At 52.4% G+C, this 19,263-nt stretch overlaps 1 protein-coding gene across 4 annotated transcripts in view; it reads left to right on the top strand.

Moving 5' to 3' along the window:
- The window catches only part of PKD1L1 (polycystin 1 like 1, transient receptor potential channel interacting), a 133,680-nt gene that overhangs the window by 57,017 nt on the left and 57,400 nt on the right, over window positions 1–19,263 (top strand). For all 4 annotated transcript variants that reach the window (XM_049641208.1, XM_049641206.1, XM_049641205.1 and 1 more), the window contains 9 exons: window positions 890–1,010; window positions 3,926–4,037; window positions 6,093–6,288; window positions 7,013–7,069; window positions 12,116–12,328; window positions 13,167–13,409; window positions 15,082–15,192; window positions 15,304–15,461; window positions 16,862–16,962. In XM_049641208.1, coding sequence (XP_049497165.1) covers window positions 890–1,010; window positions 3,926–4,037; window positions 6,093–6,288; window positions 7,013–7,069; window positions 12,116–12,328; window positions 13,167–13,409; window positions 15,082–15,192; window positions 15,304–15,461; window positions 16,862–16,962 — 1,312 coding nt within the window. The remainder of the gene's footprint in view (window positions 1–889; window positions 1,011–3,925; window positions 4,038–6,092; window positions 6,289–7,012; window positions 7,070–12,115; window positions 12,329–13,166; window positions 13,410–15,081; window positions 15,193–15,303; window positions 15,462–16,861; window positions 16,963–19,263) is intronic.

Raw genomic sequence — 19,263 nt, 5'->3', positions numbered from 1 at the left:
GAGGGTCGGATCCTGGCCTCCCTTGGGGCCCAGGCAAATGCCCTGGGTTGTTTTTTTAGTTAAGTTTTTATATCAGTTCCAGTATGGTCAACATGCAAAGTTAGTTTCAGGTGTACCATATATTGATTCAACATTTTTTTTTAAGTTTATTTATTTTGGGAGAGAGAGAGAATAAGCGGAGGAGGGGCAGAGAGAGAGGGAGAGAGAATCCCAAGCAGGCTCTGCAGTGTCAGCACAGAGCCCGATGCGGGGCTCCAACCCATGAACCGTGAGATCACGACCTGAGCCGAAATCAAGAGTTAGACGCTTAACCGACTGAACCACCCAGGTGCCCCTGATTCAACATCTCTCTACAACACTCAATGCTCATCACAAATGCATCCTTAACCCTCATCCTTCCCCCACTCTCCTCTGGTGACCATCAGTGTGTTCTCTGTAGTTAAGAGTCTGTTTCTTGCTTTGCCTCTCTCTCTCTCTCTCTCTCTCTCTCTCTGTTTGTCCAAATGCCCTGTTCTGACACCAAGAACAAATTGCCCGAGCCCCCCCCATCTCCTGTCTGCTGTGTCCCCTTCAGCCCGAGGAGGCCCAGACCACATGTGCCTCTGTGACTTTTGGGAGACCCCAGGCCAAGAGAGCACACGACCCTGAGTGACAGGCACAGCCAGTGTGTGGGGTCCTCTCAGCTCTGGGAGAGGGACCCCGCAGGTGGGAGGTCACCCCACGCACATGTGTGCATTCAGGGGGACACGAAGTTAGTATCTGCCCCCAGCCTGTGTATAAACAGTGCCCTCGGGTGGAGTGAAGGAGGCAGGGGTATGTACTTCCTGGGGACGTGATTCAGTTTGTTCACCTACACACTGTTTTTTGTTCTCCGTGGAACGGATCCTAGGACTTCCATTACAAATTCAGTTACCGGATAGGAAACGGGTCCAGACACACTTTGTACCGCGGGACAGACACCCAGTACTACTTTGCTCTGCCCGCGGGCGAGCCCTTGGATGACTATAAAGGTAAGTCAGTCAGGCCGTGGATGTGGGTTGCTGGCTGTGTTTGCTTACGGTCCTAAACCTTCCCCCTGGTTTCCCCAAACTACAAAATGTTAAAACTATGCATCTAGAAAATAAGTTCTCGGGGCACCTGGGTGGCTCAGTCGGTTGAGCGCCCAACTTCGGCTCAGGTCATGATCTCAAGTTTCATGGGTTTGAGCCCCGTGTCGGGCTCTGTGCTGACAGCTCGGAGCCTGGAGCCTGCTTCGGATTCTGTGTCTTCCTCTCTCTCTGCTCACCCCTGCTCGTGCTCTGTCTCTGTCTCTGTCTCAAAAATATATAAATGTTAAAATTTTTTTTTAATTTAGAAAATAAGTTCTTATTTATTCATCTGGAAAAGTGTCATGCTTTTTAGATGAGGTGGATTACCTACTTTCTAGTGCAGAGACATTAGCGATACTATAAATAAATCTCTTTTAAAATTACAGCTGAGATATAGTGTAAATGCTAAGGTGCCAGGGAACATCTTGTGAGTATGGATTAAACCTTTCAGACCAAGCTGCCCCTTGTTTACTGACGAAACATGCGGTCTCTGGTGAATCCTGCGTTGGTTGTAGACAGAACCCAATCGGGGGGCTCCCGCCGCAAAGAAAACACGGGGGTAAGGGAATGTAGAGTTGAGTATGTGTTGTTCCCAGAGCAAAAAGAGCTCCACGGTGCTGGCAGCTTCCCCGACCCCCGTGCTGGCAGGCTGCCCCATTCTCAGCCCGCCCCAGTGGCCTCCCTCCACTGCGCGTGTTAGATACCCCACCACTGAGGAAAGCGGCCCCATCTGCGGGACTGTGCCCGTTATGTCAATCTCGCAGGCTGACAGGGTGTTTTTTAGCCTTCTGGATGATTCTGACGTGCAGGCAAGTTTGAGAGTCACCCATCTAGAAGTTTCTTTGACCTGGCCACCTGAGAGTATTTCAGCCTGACGTCTGCAACTGGTTTATCCACCTGGTTTGCTTAAACCTCCTCTCTCCCCGAACCCCAGCCAGAAAGCTTTCTAGTTCGGGAAAGCCTCCCTGACCCCCAGTTAGACACACGTGCACCTTCTCCTGGCTGTAGGTGGGTGACACTGAGCAAAGGCCTTCTGAGCTGGACACTGATCCACTCGGATGGGCACGTCTGCCGTGTGTCCTGATGAGCACGGTGATGGCTGCAGGTGGTTTCAGGGTCTGCCTCACTTCTTCCAGAATGAAACCACATGCACCTTCTGTCTCCTGGAAAGTTTCCTCCAAACGGATGCTCGCCCGGCAGGCTCCCCTGCTTCCTGGTGTTGGGCACGAAGCCCTGTGCTTTGATTCAGACCGGGCAGTGCCTCACTCCAGACTCCTGCCCACAGGACCCTGGGACCCCGTCTGCAGGGGTGTGCAGACCACAGGGCTGTGCACATGCCCACCTAGGACGTCAGGGCAGGGCCTCAGCTCCGTGTTGGATGGATTTTTGTTTTGCTTTTTTAATGTTTATTTATTTTTGAAAGACAGAGCATGAGCAGTAGAGGGGAGAGGCAGAGAGAGACAGACACACAGGATCCGAAGCAGGCTCCAGGCTCTGAGCTGTCAGCACAGAGCCTGACACAGGACTCAAACCCATGAACTGCGAGATCATGACCTGAGCCGAAGTCCGACGCTCAACCGACTGAGCCCCCCAGGTGCCCCCATGTGGGATGAATTTGTAGACCCATATTTCAGGCCACAGTCACTGAGCAATGTCAGGGTGAGTGACATCACCCAGGTCATTCCAAAGACCCCACAGGAGTTACAGTTGTCGACACGGGGATGATCTGTTCCTTCGAGGACCTGACTTGAAGATTCCTGTGAGGGGGAACGCAGGCAGACTGAATACAGTGCAGCAGACCCTTAATCCCAGCCCATTCCATCTCTGGACTGAAGGTTCCACAGCTGCAGGGGTCGGGGTGGGGTCCACCTGAACTCTGCCGGCTCCTGCTGCCTTGCCTGCGTCCCCTGCTTCAGCAGGAGGGCCATGTCACCTGCAGTGGGGTCCCTGTAGTTCTTGTTAAACTGGCTCTCTTGCAGCTGACATGGGGCCTCCCTGTATCCACGGGCTCAGAGTCCTAGGACGGGGGGAGCCCAGAATTCGCTTGTAGGGGTGATGGGGTGGCCAAGGGTCCAGGGACCACAACCCTCAAAATTAAGTCCCAAATCCTGGGCCCCGTGTTTTGGGTTGAGATGCTTTTATGAAAGCCCATGGCATGCCTCTGTTCTGCTCTTTTGCGTGACTCCTGTGGCCGGCCCCGTGGCTTTCATGTTGAGTGTCATCCACACTCCAGACCCTAGGCCTGCACCACAGGACGGAGTTTCTGACGCCCCAGAAAAGGCATTTCTGACCACGCTCCCGTGACTTCACACAGACTTCCTTTGCCTTTCTCCAGACTTTCCGTGTCTCTGTACATGACTTAGGAGTGGCTTAAAATGTTACCCCAACACCTGATCCTCCATTGCGGACTGTGGCTTTCATCCTCTGGGCTTCCCACAGCTCCAGCTTCCCCCTGGCCCAGTGCTCCCAGGTGGGACCGGTCCCGTTTGCCGGTGGCCTTGAGCTGCCGGCTCCCAGGGCCTGCAGGTCAGACGAGTGAGTGCCGAGGGCGTGAGAGTGAGCAAACCGCCTCCTGGCTCCTGTGGCCCGTGGCTGTCGCTTCTGCTGCCTCTTGTGACTGCACCCATGTCCCCAGCTCTCTGGTGCTTAGTGTCCCATACTGCTGTGGGGCATTTTACCTTGGAACGCCAGACCTCCCCCCTAGGATGGGGCAGCCACACTCAGCGTTCACGCCTCGCTCTGTTGTGATGCACGGTGTCATCACCGTTCTGGTGATGGCTGGCAGTAGACAGTATGGGTCCTGAGGTGTTGGTTTCCTCTGTTACGTTCCCTTCCAGTCATGCTGTCCACCGAGATCACAGATGGCTCGGGCTCCCGAGTACAGCCGTGTGCCGTGGCGGTGACTGTGCTGCCGCGTCTCCACGGGGGTCTCTGCCTGGACGAGGACATGTGAGTAAGCGGCACAGAGACCCCGGCATGTGCCTGTGTTTCCTCGGGGCCGGGTCTCCCCTGGTCGGTCACGGTTGGAGTAAACGGTGGCTCCTGGGGTCCCATCTTGTCAGGATGAGCAAAAGAAATCATTGTACTGAGACATCATCTGTGTGCCACTCATTCACCCATATACAGAACACAGTCCCGGGGTGCCTGGGGGGCTCAGTGGGTTTAGCATCGGACTCTTGATCCCAACTCAGGTCATGATCTTACAGTTTGTGAGATCGATCCCAGCGTCGGGCTCTGCACTGACAGCACGGAGCCTGCTTAGGATTCCCTCTCTCTCTCTCTCTCTCTCTCTGCCCCTCCCCCCTTAAACTATATAAACAACCCTTTAAAAAAAACATAAAAGTGTTTAATTTTGATGAAGTTCAACATCCTAATTTTTCTCTTTTATCGCTTGTGCCTTTGGTATATCTGTAGGATTTACTCCAGTGTTTTTCTTCCAGGAGATTTCTAGTTTTCTCTCTTACCCTGAGCTCTCTGATCCTCTTTGAGCTAACTTGTGTATGTGGTGTGAGGTAAGGCTCCAGGTTCACTTTTGCACACAGGGATGTCTAGTCCTTCTAGTGCTGTGTGTTGAAAAGGTCAGTCTTACTCATTAAATTGTCTTAGTCCTTTTGTCAAAAATCAATTGACTGTAAATGCTATGGAGTCTCAATTAATGCTCTGTTCATCTCTATGTCTGATTTCATGGCACTGCCACACTGTCTTAACCACTGTAGCTTTGCAGTGAATTTTGAAATCGGGAAGCATGAATCAACTAACTTTGTTCTTTTTCCACATTTTTTTGGTTATCCTGGATCTCCTGGTTATTGTTAATCTCTGCAAAAAGCCACCTGGAATTTTTATAGGGATTGAGTCATTGAGTCATTTTGAATATCATCGTTTTGAGAATATGAAGTCTTCTGATGTATGAGCAGAGTTTTCCCTTTACTTAGATTTACATTTCTTTCAACAACATTGTATAGTTTCCAGTGTATAAGTATTGAATGTTTTTGTCAAATTTAGTTACAAGAATTTCATTCTTTTTCATGCTATTGTAAATCAAGTTGTTTTCTTGTTCTCTTATTTTGGATTTTAATTGCTAGTGTATAGAGATACAATTGTGTCCCACAGCCTTGCTAAACTCGTGTGTCTGTTCTAACAGTTTTTGAACGCATTCTTTGGGTTTTTCCACATAAAAGAGCATGCTATCTGCAAATAGAGTTTTCCTGCTTTCCAATCTGGATAATTTCTTACTTCTGGCTTAACTGCATTGGCTAGACTCTTCCAGTTCAGTGATGAGTAGAAGTGGCAAGTGTGGAAATCCCGGTCTTGCTTCCGACCGTGGCGAGGAAACATTCCCGAACATTTAGCGTGACCTTAGCTATAGGTCCCTGGAGTTGTGTTTTTTTCAGGTCCAAGAAGTTCCTTTGTATTCCTAGATTTGGGGTATTTTTTTTTCATGACAGGGTGTTGGATTTTGTCTGTGTTTTGCTAGATCCATCGAGAGGATTAAGTGGGTTTTGTCCATCCATCTGTTACCATGGTATATTACCTTGACTGATTCCCATACTCAAGTTACTCTTGCGCCCCAGGCACAGACCCCTCTTAGCCATGGTGCGAAGTCCGGCATAAGGACATACCGTCCGGTCAGAGTGTGCACAGCGCTGTGATTGTGGGTGCTGTCTTCCAGCTCCACTGTGAGGATGTGTGCAGACCTTCAGCCTGCTGTAGCCACACTGCCGTCTGCGTCCAGCCCCGCACCGTACCCCCTTGTTTGCCATGATGCATCTCTGTCATTCTGTTTGCCAGAGATCAAGGGTTTTGTGCAATTCTGATGTGCTGCCTCACTGGGTCTCTTTAGTTTCTCTTGCACAGACCATCTCTCCTCTGAGCCATTCTCTGTCTGCCCCGACCTCCTCACCCGCCCAAGAAGATTTCTATCACAAGTACCCCTGTCTCGGTAGGCAGGCCAAAGAGGTTCCCAGCATGTCGGAGCAATCCTGATAACTCCCCAATTTCCTTCAGATATAATTCCAGCCTGAAACACCTGTCCACCCTCCAGCTGATGGGCAGTTATGTAGAAATCAGAAACTACATCACCATGATCGCCAGGATCCTGAGTCGCTGGGCTGCGGAGGACAGAAGTCCCCCGTGCGGCCAGTGGTCACGAATACAGGATGCGCTGATTTCTTCCTCATGCAGACTGCCTTCCACAGATCAGGTACCATCAGGGGCAGGGCACGCTCGGTACCTGTGCGTGGGCATCGGGTAGCAGGGCCTGACTCACCAGCAAGCGGCCTTACTAAAGCAGTCAAGAAAGAGGACCAGGAGGGTGTGGCTTGGCCACGAGGCTGTGGCCTCTGTCACGTGTGCTCATTCTTCCACAAACAAATGCTGTCGGTTCACAAGAGAGGCCGTGCAAGGTGGTTACCACTGCAGGTCACTGTGATGTGACCCATCTGACTCTGTCTTGTCAGTGACATGCCGGAGTTACGTGTATGATTATGTGCAGCTTCTAAGGAAATGGGCATGTGTTCAAATGTCACTGCCCTTGGTCACTGCCCGTCTGCACCTGCTGTCCCTGATTGCCACTAGAGAATGCTGGCATCTTAGAACATGTGTCATTGTAGTGTTGATCCTTCCTGAACTGGTGCTGTTCCTTCCTCCAGGACTCTCTCCCCCTTGTCCCAAGTTTCCCTGAGCTCTGCCCTCCCTCTCCTTCCCCTCCGGTCACACTCCAGGTGGGCTGGGGGAGGCAGACACCCTGCTCCCCCTGGGAAACTCAGGTCAAGGGGACCCTGGGTCCCTCCACGGTCCCTCGCCTCAGAGCCCCGGAATCCGCTCCGGCTGCAGGAAGGAGCACACGGTGAACCGTTTGACTTTAAATTGCATAAGTAACCTTCCCTTTTGCCTCCTTCTTGTGCTTGCTTGTTTCTCCGGGTCAGGAGGAAATGCTTGATTCTGTTCTCCTGTTCAGGGACCTCCTGCGCTTCCCTCACAAGGTGAGTGCTGTTTCTTGCCAAGTATATTTTCCTGCTTTTGTGCCTAACTGGGAGGATCTCCGTCCGTTCTCGAAGAACATACAGTATAGGGTTTGACCCTTGAATTAGAAACGGGACTTCTCTCGCAAATTCACCTGAATAGCACGGCGCATCCCAGAGCACGGGGCAGGAAGGTCTCCCTAATACAGAAGTTTGACGACCCAAAGTAGAGACGCATTACGACGGTGTCGTCCGTACTACACATACTTCTGGTTAAGGGGGTCGCTCTCTGCTAGTGATCTGGGTGCTGGGTTCTCCAGTCCACGCCTTCTTTCTCCTCGCATCTCTGGCCCCACTGCCCCCATTCCCCAATGTTCTCACTGCCTGCTTGCTGGGAGGGGAGAGGAGACCCCACCGAGGTCGTCTTCACCAGCCCTCAGAGCGAGCTGCAGCCCAGCCTGTCTTCCAGGGCCCCCCCTTGCCCTGGCAGGGATGCCCCACAGCCAGGAGGGCTCACCCCCTACTTGTGCTCAGTCCCATCCGGGCCGCCTCATCGCTCCCTTGTAGCAGTGTGACTGCTGCCCCCGGCATCGTGCGGGCCCCTGTGTGGTTACAGGTGGTGGCCCCTCTTCAGAGCAGAACCTGCAGAAGGGGGGCTCAGCCCGCCATGACTCACACACAGGTAAGCTGTCGGGATCTGGCTGCCTGCCCCACCTCACCACAGAGCCTGCTCCTGACCCAGTACCTGCAGACTCCTGTGCTGCCTGGTCTGCCCCGCAAGGGACCCCTCTGGGCATAGCCTCTTTGCCTGTGACCACTGTGGGCGCCTCCCTTCTCCGTTGCCTGGCGGGTGCACAAGGATCTCATCACGGCCTTTTCGATTAAAGGCAAGTGATGTTGCTGAACTGATGGTCTCCACCCCTGTCCTGCCCAGAAACTCCTCTATGTAACCCCTGACTCTGCTCCCTGCCCCTCCGTCTGTGCTCCCTGCATCTCCAACTGCTCCTTGCCCCTCCAACTGCTCCCTGCCCCTCCAGCTGTGCTCCCTGCCCCTCCAACTGTGCTCCCTGCACCTCCAGCTGTGCTCCCTTCACCACCAGCTGTGCTCCCTGCCCCTCCATCTATGCTCCCTGCATCTCCAGCTGTGCTCCCACGCCTCCAGCTGTGCTCCCTGCCCCTCCAACTGCTCTCTGCCCCTCCAGCTGTGCTCCCTGTGCCTCCAGGTGTGCTCCTGCCCTTGCAACTGCTTCCTGCCCCTCCAACTGTGCTCCTGCCCCTCCAGCTGTGCTCCTGCCCCTCCAGCTGTACTCTTGCCCCTCCAGTTTTGCTTCCTGACTCTCCAGCTGTGGTCCCTGCCTCTCCCACTGTGCTCCCTGCCTCTCCCACTGTGCTCCCTGCCTCTCCCACTTTGCTCCTGCCCTCCAACTGCTCCCTGCCCCTCCAACTGCTCCCTGCCCCTCCAACTGCTCCCTGCCCCTCCAGCTATCCTCCCTGCCCCTCCAGCTGTGCTCCTGCCCCTCTAGTTGTGCTCCCAGCTGTGCTCCCTGCCTCTCCCGCTGTTCTCCTGCCCCTCCAACTGCTCCCTGCCCCTCCAGTTATGCTCTCTGCCCCTCCAGCTATCCTCCCTGTCCCTCCAGCTGTGCTTCTGCCCCTCCAGCTGTGCTCCCAGCTGTGCTCTCTGCCTCTCCCGCTGTGCTCCTGCCCGTCCAACGCTCCCTGCCCCTCCAACTGCTCCCTGCCCCTCCGACTGCTCCCTGCTCCTCCAACTGTTCTCCCTGCCCCTCCAGCCGTGCTCCCTGCCCCTCCAGCTGTGCTCCCTGCGCCTCCAGTTGTGCTCCTGCCTTTCCAACTGTTCTCCTTGCTTCTGTTGTGCTCCCTGCCCCTCCAGATGTGCTCCCTGCCCCTCCGGGTGTGCTCCTGCCCCTCCAGCTGTGCTCCCTGTGCCTCCAGTTGTGCTCCTGCCCCTCCAAATGTGCTCCCTGCCCCTCTAGCTGTGCTCCTGCCCCTCGATTTGTGCTCCCTACCTCTGCCGATATGCTCCCTATCTCCCCTACTGTGCTCCCTGCTTCTCCAACTGTGCCCACTGCCTCCAGAACATTCCCTCATGAACATAAGCTCCTTTCACTCCTCTGCACCCATATAACCAGGGCTGTGACACCAGCCCAGCCCATGACACAGGTGTGGCAGGAACGAGGGACTGAGTGAGGACGTGGATGACTGTCACCTTGTTCCGTCCCTCCTGCCCAATCCTTGTCCGCATCACCTTGAATTGCTCCCTGTCAGTGACCTGGGGAGGAAAGCTGGCCCCCAGCAGGGACACATCCCCACAACTGCCCGGAGCAGACCTCAGAGAAGACACTTTAGTCAGTGACGCTCTCTGCCTTTAAGGCATTGGTGGCTTCCTGGCACCTTGAGGACAGAGTCCGTTCTCCCGCATCTCACACCTGGGCTTCACTTGCTCTGTGTCCTCTGCACTTCCTCTCGCACCTTCCATGGCCACCCGCCACGTTCCTGTCACCAAATATTCCTTGCACTCCTGAACCTGTATGTTCTCCCTCAGCCTGGAACGTTTCTGCCCCTCTTCCCGGGGAAGATACCGTTTTCTCCCCCAAAGCTAGGTTCAGGTGGTGCGTTCTCGGTGGGCTCTCCAGGGCCCCTGCAGGCAGAGCTCACTCGTTCTGGACAAGTCTGTAAGTGACCGCGTTAGGGCACTTTAGCACTTCTGACTGGTGATCACTTTCTGCACGCCTGTCTTTGACCTCCAGGCAACTTAGCCTGCTGGGATCTCACACTGGCTTGGGACAAGTAGCGGACCATCCCTGGCATGTCAGCAGCCTGTCCCCGTCATGCGCGCATGCACAGGTGTCAGCGGGTGGGCTTCCCAGGGTGACGCGGGCACCCTGGGTCCTGTCAGCCTGTGCCCCTGAGGCTTCCCAGGCTGGAGAGAGGCAGAGAGAAGGGGCACCACTCATCAAGGATGTTGCCCATAAGTGCCATCCCGCACCCCATCACATCCCCCTGAGAGGACCCGTCACAGGGCTGCTCCTGGGCTCTGGGCACCTGGGAATGGAATTACTCCCCTGGGCCAGGGGGATGACTTGGTGGAAGCCGAAGACATCTGCATAGGTCCCGCTCCCCTGTCTGCGCACCCCGGGGTCTGTCACGGTCCTGGCCTCAGTGTGGGCAGACCTTAGCAGGGTTGTCATTTGCAGAAACCATTTCCAATAGTTTTGATTAAAAAGTAGCCAGTGTTGGGGCACCTGGGGGCTCAGTCGGTTAAGCCTCTGACTCTTGGTTGCATCTCAGGTCATGATCTCACAGTTCATGAGTTTGAGCCCCGCGTCGGGCCCTGTGGTGACAGTGCAGAGCCAGCTTGGGATTCTCTCTCTCTCTGCCCCTCCCCTGCTCATTCTCTCCCTCCCTCTCTGTCTGTCCTTCCCCAGCTCTTTCTCTCTCTCCCTCTCTCTCTCAAAATAAAATAAACTAGGGGTGCCTGGGTGGCTCAGTCGGTTGAGCGTCCGACTTCGGCTCAGGTCACGATCTCGCACTCCGTGAGCTCGAGCCCCACGTCGGGCTCTGGGCTGATGGCTCAGAGCCTGGAGCCTGCTTCCGATTCTGTGTCTCCCTCTCTCTCTGCCCCTCCCCGGTTCATGCTCTGTCTCTCTCTGTCTCAAAAATAAATAAAAAACATTAAAAAAAATTTAAAAAAAAATAATAAATAAATAAATAAATAAATAAATAAATAAAATAAACTAAAAAAATGGCCAGTGTGAAAAGTGGGCATAATATGTTCTTTGAAGGCATTTGTTTTACTTGAAATAAGAACTTATTATTTCAATTCTGAGAAGTTACTTTGTGTGTGGTGCCTGTAATAGCAGTTTCAGTGTGTTTCCAGGCGAGTTTCATCTCATTGCTGGTGAAAGAGTTTGATGTCAGGAAGTGTTTCCAAGCCACATTCTGGCTAAACAAGCATGGCTGTCGGAAAGTAGAATCTTATTTTCGTTTCATCGATACCCATTTACTTGGCAATTGCCAGGAGCTGCCAGGGCACAAAGGAGGGACACATTCAGTGCTGTCTTTGGGGCACCCATGACAGGCGCTAAATGCGGAAACAGACACGCTTCGGTAAATATGCCAGGTCCTGTAAGGAGGAGGGGCACAGGGAGCTCCAGAAACACGGGCAGTGATGCAGAGTACTTTGCCTGGTGGACACTTGACGTTGGTTTTAAAAGATACATGGAGGGGCGCCTGGGTGGCTTGGTCGGTTAAGCGTCCGACTTCGGCTCAGGTCATGATCTCACGGTCCGTGAGTTCGAGCCCCGCGTCAGGCTCTGTGCTGACAGCTCAGAGCCTGGAGCCTGTTTCCGATTCTGTGTCTCCCTCTCTCTCTGACCCTCCCCCATTCATGCTCTGTCTCTCTCTGTCTCAAAAATAAATAAACGTTAAAAAAAAAAAAATTAAAAGATACATGGGAAAGAATCATGATTAATCCTGTCCGGTGCAGTAATGGTGTTGTGGGCACGTCTTCAGAAAGAGTTCTCATGTCAGCCGTACACACTGACGTGTTCGTGCATGGAAACAGTAGAAACCATGCAATTTGTTTTTAAATATCTTCTTAGAAACCAAAGGAGAGGGAGAAAAATCTCTTGTCGATGAGTAATAATCACAGCTGGGTTATTCTGTTTTCGTGTATGTTTGAAAATGGTCCCTATTAGGAGTTTAGGAAAAAAGAGAGTAAAGTAGGATTTTGCCAGCAGACGCAGGGAAAGGACACTGCAGGGCAAGACGTTGATGCTTGGGGAACCATAAGAGGGTCGCTGGGTTCAGACCCAGCAGCGTCTTTGCATAACGGTTATTAGAGACCCTTATTTTCTCTGGTCGTTTCATGGGTCAGGAAACCGAAGACCAGAGAGGAAATTGGCACCTCTGAATTTGGCCAGTCTTCCACTAGGCAGAACCCGGGCTCGAACCCCACCATCTGGAGCTGTGGTGCTGCATTTGCTGTTTCCAGGAGTGATGGAGGAGACAGGTGCAGGGAGACTGGTTACGCCTTTGCTTCTCCCGCAGGTAAGCTTTACGAGTGCAGCTCTCGTCCTGAAGTCCACCCAGGCGCTCCTGGCTCAGAGCCTGCTCTCGGGGAGGCCCGCGGTGGCCAAGGGCACGATGCTGGAGCTCATACTGCTGGTGTCTGCCATTTGGGAAGTGTCCGACCAGGAGACCCCGAGGAACGTGGGCTTCCTCCAAGAAGAGGGCATTAAGGTCATCTCGGCCCTCTTGTTGGTAAGTCAGACTTCATCTTCATTGGTAACAGCCATCCCCTCTCGTGGCTGCTTCTAGACACCGAGACCATAACTGGTTCCTGAAGTTCCGTGTGGCTTGTTCTGGGTGGTCGTGGGCGCCTTTGGAGATTTTTGGTTTGAATTTCGAGTGTTTCGTGTGAACGCTGTAACGTTCACGATGAAACTTTGCTTCCGTTCCATCCTTCCGTGTTTTGGTAGAGTCCCTTTTGGGGTGTCTGGAGCGGTGCCTGACTTAGAGACGGCATTTCTGAGCACACTTTCTGCTTCTTGAGGAGCAAAGTGAAGTAATACAAATGATTTCTAATGTGCGTTAATGTGAAAAGCAGCCCTCTGATACATAACTACCTCCCTCCTGTCCAGACCTACTGGTTTAACCGATACTTGGGAAATCAGAAATACACAGATGCTCCCCTCATAGCAACTGATTAGCAATTACGCATTTAGAAACACGAGCTGCTCACCTCACACCCACCCTGCACTAAACCCCAAGGCACGCACTCCCATCTACACAGCAAGACCACGCAGTATTGAGGTTCCTTCTGGATGGGCTGAGAAACCGGAAGGATAGCGGTTGTCGCAAAACAAATAGAAGGATAGCGGTTGTCGCAAAGTGAATAAAATGTTCCAGGCACAGGGCCCAAAACCAAAGAAAACAGGTTGTGTGCTACTGGTATTTGGTGTTTACATCCCCGTATCACCAGCTAGTCCAAACTACCTTGAGATGAGCTACCTTTTCATGACTTTGTCTCCCCCCTGCTTCTGGATTCGAGACCGCGTACTCATTTGTGCTGTGAGCGTTTGACTCTCTGCTGTTCCAGGACAGTCTCTCTGCAGCCAAGGAGCGTCAGCTCTGCGTCAGCGCTGGGCAGATGGAGTTCTGCACGCTTCTTCATCACGACCGTCAGGGCGCCATGCAGAGCCTGGGCCCCGTGCGCATGCATTTACCCGGCGGCCTGGCCGGACAGAGGCCTGCGGCGGCGGGGATGCAAAGCCCGTGTTACATTAGCCAGCTCATGCTCTTCAAGAAGAACCCATATCCGGGGCGACGAGCTCCCGGCCAGGTACCATACGACGGGTGACCCATCCCTTCCAGTGAGCACCTCCACCGTGCAGTGGTTATGCTTTGATGATGAAGAGAGGGGTCAGCGTGGCACGTTTCGCTCAGGTCCAAGAGCGGGGCCGCTTACAATGTGCGGTTGGCTCTAGTTTTCTCGGAAGAAGCTTTTAGCAAAACTAGGTCTCCCTGGGATCCTGGGACCTGGGCCCACTCAGTATTGCCTAAGGGGCCGTTTTACCTGTTTCTGCAAATCAGAGGAAGAATGTAACTCCGTGAGACTTGAGACGGGGCTGCCTTGGGCCCACTAGCCTGTACCTCTTGTCTTCCACACTTACCTCACTGGCCCCTCGAGGCTGAACCAGCAAGCGTGGCCGCTGGGTTCTTGGGGGATTCGGCAGAAGAGGGGACCAGAGTCAGAGCAGGGTGTGAGAATGGGGAGGTCGGGGAAGGTGGGGCCAACTCTTGGCGATTCTGGGAGCCCCTGCTTCACCTCCTGCGCCCGGAAACCACCTACAGAACCCCATTGTCACAGGAGCTGGGAGGGCAGAGTCGGCGTCCTCTGTGTGTTCCACACCCCCCACTTGGCTCAGGTACCCAGTAAATGTCTGACGACTGAATGACGTACAGCTTATCTTGGTGAAAAATGCTCATCTGAGAAAACATCGACCTGTTGTTATTTTCTTAGGGAAATAGAAATGGCTAGTCAGCATGTGAAAATCATTCTTTTTTTTTTTTCACATTTATTTATTTTTGAGAGAGACGGAGTGCAAGCTGGGGAGGGGCAGAGAGAGAGAGGGAGACACAGAGCCTGAAGCAGGCTCTGGGCTCCGAGCTGTCAGCACAGAGCCCGACGCGGGGCTTGAACCCATGAACTGTGAGATCATGACCTGAGCCGAAGTCGGTCACTTAACCGACTGAGCCACCCAGGCGCCCCGAAAATCATTCAAATTAACAAACAGGAAATAGAAATCAAAATGATTTTTTTAACACGCAGCAGCACAGTTCTTTAGAGAGACTCGCTTCTGGGGAGGCACGGCGAGCAGGCGTCCACGCTGCATGTTCTCCGAGCAGCTTCACGTGCTGGACCTGCTGCTACACTGAGCCTACAGAGGAAGGGGAAAAAGAGCTATTCAAAGCAAGATGTGCTGTTTTACTTATTTATTCAAAACAACATTATGTGTGATCACCTAAATAGAAATGTATCTAAATGTTCGACAGAGGGATCCAGCTCACTGGTGATTTAAATGAATTATTATCCATGCATCGCCAGTTGAAATTACATGAGTCGGGGGCTTTTAGTGACTTTGGAAGATTCTGTGCAAACAGTGAGGAGAATGCTTTGCGTGCCCAGTATGTGTCTGGGGCACAGAGACGGGTCGGGACACAGCACCCCAGACAGGTTCTCTGAGCCACAGTGCCACAGGCCAGCTATCCGTGTCTCTTCTGTATGCCTTTCTGTACCTTCCTGATTGTCTACGATCTGCCGCTGTTCTTCTGGTGTGAGCTGTTAAAGTGAAAGACGAAACTACTTTAGAGACCTTAGAAATTATTAATAATAAGAGTAATCACAGTCCTGCCTTCCTAACCAGTAAAGGGAGCCGTGTTTCTCCACCCCGCCCCCTGCTGTCGGGTTCCCAGTACTGCCGCTCGGCTCCTAGGTGCTCCTGTCTCTGCAGATTGGCCCGCTTGTCGCCCTGTCCCTGTTCACCTGCTCCGGCAGAAGGCCCATCAGCAGGCAGCGGCTGAGGGAGCCTGTGGTTGTGGAGTTCGGGGAGGAAGACGGCCTGGTGAGGGGGTCTTGCCCAAGCCACCTCGACTTCACGTAGGCCGCGCGGCCTCATGTGCCTTGACTTTTCCCAAGGCAAATTTTGCTGACCTCACTTTCCGTGTGGTGACAGGGTGAGAGGAGAAACAGGACGACCTTTGCGTTGCTTCGGGAGACAGTGAATTTTCATCGGTTCACCGGGCGTTCCGAAAGCCCCCAGGAGTCTCTGCAGATAAGGATAGAATTCTCTAGGCCCGTTTCAAGAGCGTTCCCGGTCATGGTGCTGGTAAGGTGTGTTGTGGGGAGGCCACCAGGGTTTCTTTCCAGCCAGCGACAAAGTCCTTGCAAAAAGCTACGGAGTAAATTTACTTTTAATTCTTTTTTTATGAAGTTTATTTATCTTGAGAGAGAGAGAGAGTGGGGAAGGGGCAGAGAGAGGGGGAGAGAGAGAATCCCAGGCAGGCTCTGCACTGTCAGCAAAGAGCCTGGCTTGGGGCTCGAACTCATGAACCTGGAGATCATGACCTGAGCCAAGATCTAGAGTCTGATGCTCAACAGATTGAGCCACCCAGGCGCCCCCAGGGAGTGAAATTCACTTTTAATGCAGTCCTGAGCTCATTGTCTAACAGAATTATGTGCCATATGTGACATGGTCACCTGCTCACAGAATAAGCTTCCTGCCGAGTTTTTCCTGATTTTGGATTCCTACCTGCTCAGCTTATTAGCATAAGAAATGCCCAAATACCGGTGGCCTCATTAGGAATCCACTTCTCTCTCACCGTGTAGACCTGGGTCAGAATCCTCTTACTTTCTGTTTATTTTTATAAGAAGAAAAAATGCGTTCAAAGAGATGTATCTGAGGAGACTTGGTAAACGAATCCTGTCTCTCAGCAATGTTGAGTCGGTGAGGCCTCGGGAGGCCCGCCCTATGGATACATCACAAAGGAACACAGGTGAATGACCACCGGGAAGGTTTTTAGGAATGAATCCTGCATGAACAGAGCCAGCGGATGCCGCCGGCACTGAGAGCTCACGTCTGTCTGGGTGGGCCCGGGGATCTGCTGGATCATTTCTCCTCCCTGAGGGCCGCGTCCTTCAGCTGTCGGACAAAGCTTTCCTCCGTCTGTCCTGCTGCCCTGCCTAGGTGGGCACCTCAGCTAGGTGTGTCTTCCACAGGGTAACATCCACACCGCATACAGCACGGACTCAGTGTATGTCGGCTGGCTGACCCTCATCTGGTCACATGAGCTGACCCACTGAGTGGGAAGCATGGCTCTTTGCTTTTTAAAAAAAAAAAAAAACACGCTTATTTATTTTTGAGAGAGAGACAGAGTGTGAGTCCGAGAGGGGCAGAGAGAGAGGGAGACACAGAGTCTGAAGCAGGCTCCAGGCTCCGAGCTGTCCGACGCGGGGCTTGAACTCACGAACCATGAGATCATGACCTGAGCCGAAGTCAGACGCTTAACCGACTGAGCCACCCAGGCGCCCCAGAAGTTTTTATTTTTAATGCAGTGAAGGGAGGGAGGGCGTGTAGTTCTTACTGAGAGCTGGTGCTGCCGGGGGACACGCACAGTGGCCCCTTGGAGTCCCAGCCCACGTCCTTGTCCTTGCACAACGTCGCATGACAGAGGTCCTCAACAGGAAAAAAGCAAAACAAAACTCGACACTATTGCTTTGCTTTTCCTTCCTAGGTTCTCTGAGAAACCTACTCCTTCCGATTTTCTTGTGAAAAAGGTCTACGTCTGGGATGAGCCAATGGTACACATGTATGTCCCTGCCGCTTCTCTGAGAGGTCAGTGCACAGGATCTCACAAACCTTAGTTGTCCGTGTGATGACAGCAGCTGTCGCAAGACATGCACAGACAGCGGGGACTTTCCTACTCCTGGTGGAAGTGTCATGCCGCGTGCAGAGGCGGCCCGTGTGCATCCAGCCTGACCCCAGTATGCAGCGGTGCCCTGGGCTGTGGTCACCGACCCTGCCCATCTCCCCCTCCACAGCACCTTCCCGCGGCTTCCGGTTTCTGCAGCGCCTCCCTTCCTGGCCTCCGCTACCCTCTGTGGACCCTCCAAACTCCTCTTTGGTGGACCTTCCCCGACCCCTGGGATCTCTCTGCTGGCTGCTCCCCTGACACCTTGTGTTTGCCTCTCCTGTTTGCTGCTCTGCCTCCCAGCATCAGGGCCATGACTTGACGGCCTCCCTGCCGCCCCAGGATCTCTCCCGGCCATCAGCGGGCAGGGCAGGGCAGGGTTGGTCTGGGCCGACCCTGTTTGCTTAGGCTCCTGAGTCTCTGTTGTTCCCGGAAGGCAAGAAACAGGCTGGCTGCTTCGGGGCGTCCACACTCCATAAGCACATGGGCCCAACCAATTCCGTGGGCTGTGGACCTTGCACAAGCATTGGCTTCTGGCTGGCGCACCTGTTGCCTCCGTTTTCACGTTTCTGTCGGATCTCTTTTCCTCTGAGAACCGGGCACTGTGAGCTCCTTGTTTCTTTTCAGCATGGACAACATGGTTAACCATCTTCAGATTCTCACTGGTAGTTTAAAACACTTTGCCTTTGATGTTTCTTTTTAATAGTTTTTATTTGTTTGTTTGTTTAGTTTATTTATTTTGAGAGGGAGAGAGCCAGTGGGGGAGGGGCAGAGAGAGAGAGAGAGAGAGAGAGAGAGAATCCCAAGCAGGTTCCGTGCTGTCAGCACAGAGCCTGACGCAGGGCTCAAACCCACGGATCGTGAGATCGTGACCCGAGCCGAAATCAAGAGTCAGATGCTTCACCGACTGAGCCACCGAGGCGCCCCTCCATAGTTTTTTATTGTAAGAAATTTCAAACCGACAGAAACCTAGGGAAAAAAAGAAAAAAGGTTGCAATTTATATGTCATTTCAGCATTATTTCACACGTTTAAAGATCACTACCTCCTTTTTTGGTGACCTATTCATATATGCCCATTTCTCTCTCAAGTTTATTTTTTCCACATTTTTTCTATATTTTTCTATATTTTTTACTTTGTTTTCATTGGGGTTTTTTTTGCATTGCAAACTTTTTTTAAGAGTAAAATTTATCAACTTGTTTTAAGTTACTCTTAGATTTTGAGTCCTAGTTAGAAATTCGTTCCTTATACCCAGGTTCTGAAAGAAATCATTCACATTTAGGTTTTCTTTTGGTGTCTATATTGCTTAATTCGTTTGTGTTTAGATCTCTGATCGATGCTTCTCACTGTAGGTGGTGTGAGATACAGGTTGATGTTCATATTTTTTTGAAAAAATTTTTAATGTTTATTTTTGAAAGAGACAGAGACAGAGCACGAGCAGGGGAGGGGCAGAGAGCAAGGGAGACACAGAATCCAAAGCAAGCTCTGGACTCCGAGCTGTCAGCACAGAGCCCGACGCGGGGCTTGAACTCATGAACTGTGAGATCATGACCTGAGCCGAAGAACCGACTGAGTCACCCAGGCACCCTAATTTCACGTTTTTACAAGTAGTTGGTTGTCTCAAAATCATTTATTAGGGACAGGTCTCCAGGGTGGCTCAGTCGGTTAAGTGTCCCTCTACGGCTGAGGTCACAATCTCACGGTTCAAGAGTTCAAGCCCCACATCGGGCTCCACACTCTCTCTCCCTCTGTACCTCGCTCATATGAGCTCTCTCTCTTTCTCTAAAAAAAAAAAAAAAAAAAAAAAAAAAATTAGTGTTTAAAAATCTTAAGGGCAAATTTTAAATAAATGGACTGTTACATTTTTTTAAAGATTTTATTTTTAAGTAATCTCTATACCCAATGTGGGGCTTGAACTCACAGCCCTGAGATCAAGAGTTGACACACTTTACTAACTGAGCCAGACAGGCACCCCAAATATTTTTGTTTCTAAGCATAAAAGTCATCCAAAAGTGACCGGCTGCCTTCTCATGGTTACCGCATGTTCTTACCATGACGACAGCAGACTTGGGACGTGCTGGTATTTGGCAGGAGGCTGAGGGGCCAAAGAGAGCAGGGGTGGGGTGGTGTGGAGTTGGAGAGTATGACTCCTGCCCCCTGCCCCACTGCCCACTACCCCCCTACCCACTGTCCCACTGCCCCCCTGCCCACTACCCCCTACCCCCCC

Source organism: Panthera uncia, chromosome A2 (genome assembly GCF_023721935.1).
Source record: "Panthera uncia isolate 11264 chromosome A2, Puncia_PCG_1.0, whole genome shotgun sequence".
In the NCBI taxonomy this organism is placed as follows: Eukaryota; Metazoa; Chordata; class Mammalia; order Carnivora; family Felidae; genus Panthera; species Panthera uncia.
The sequence above is the reverse complement of the archived record's forward strand: the minus strand, read 5'-3'. Positions and strand labels throughout refer to the sequence as shown.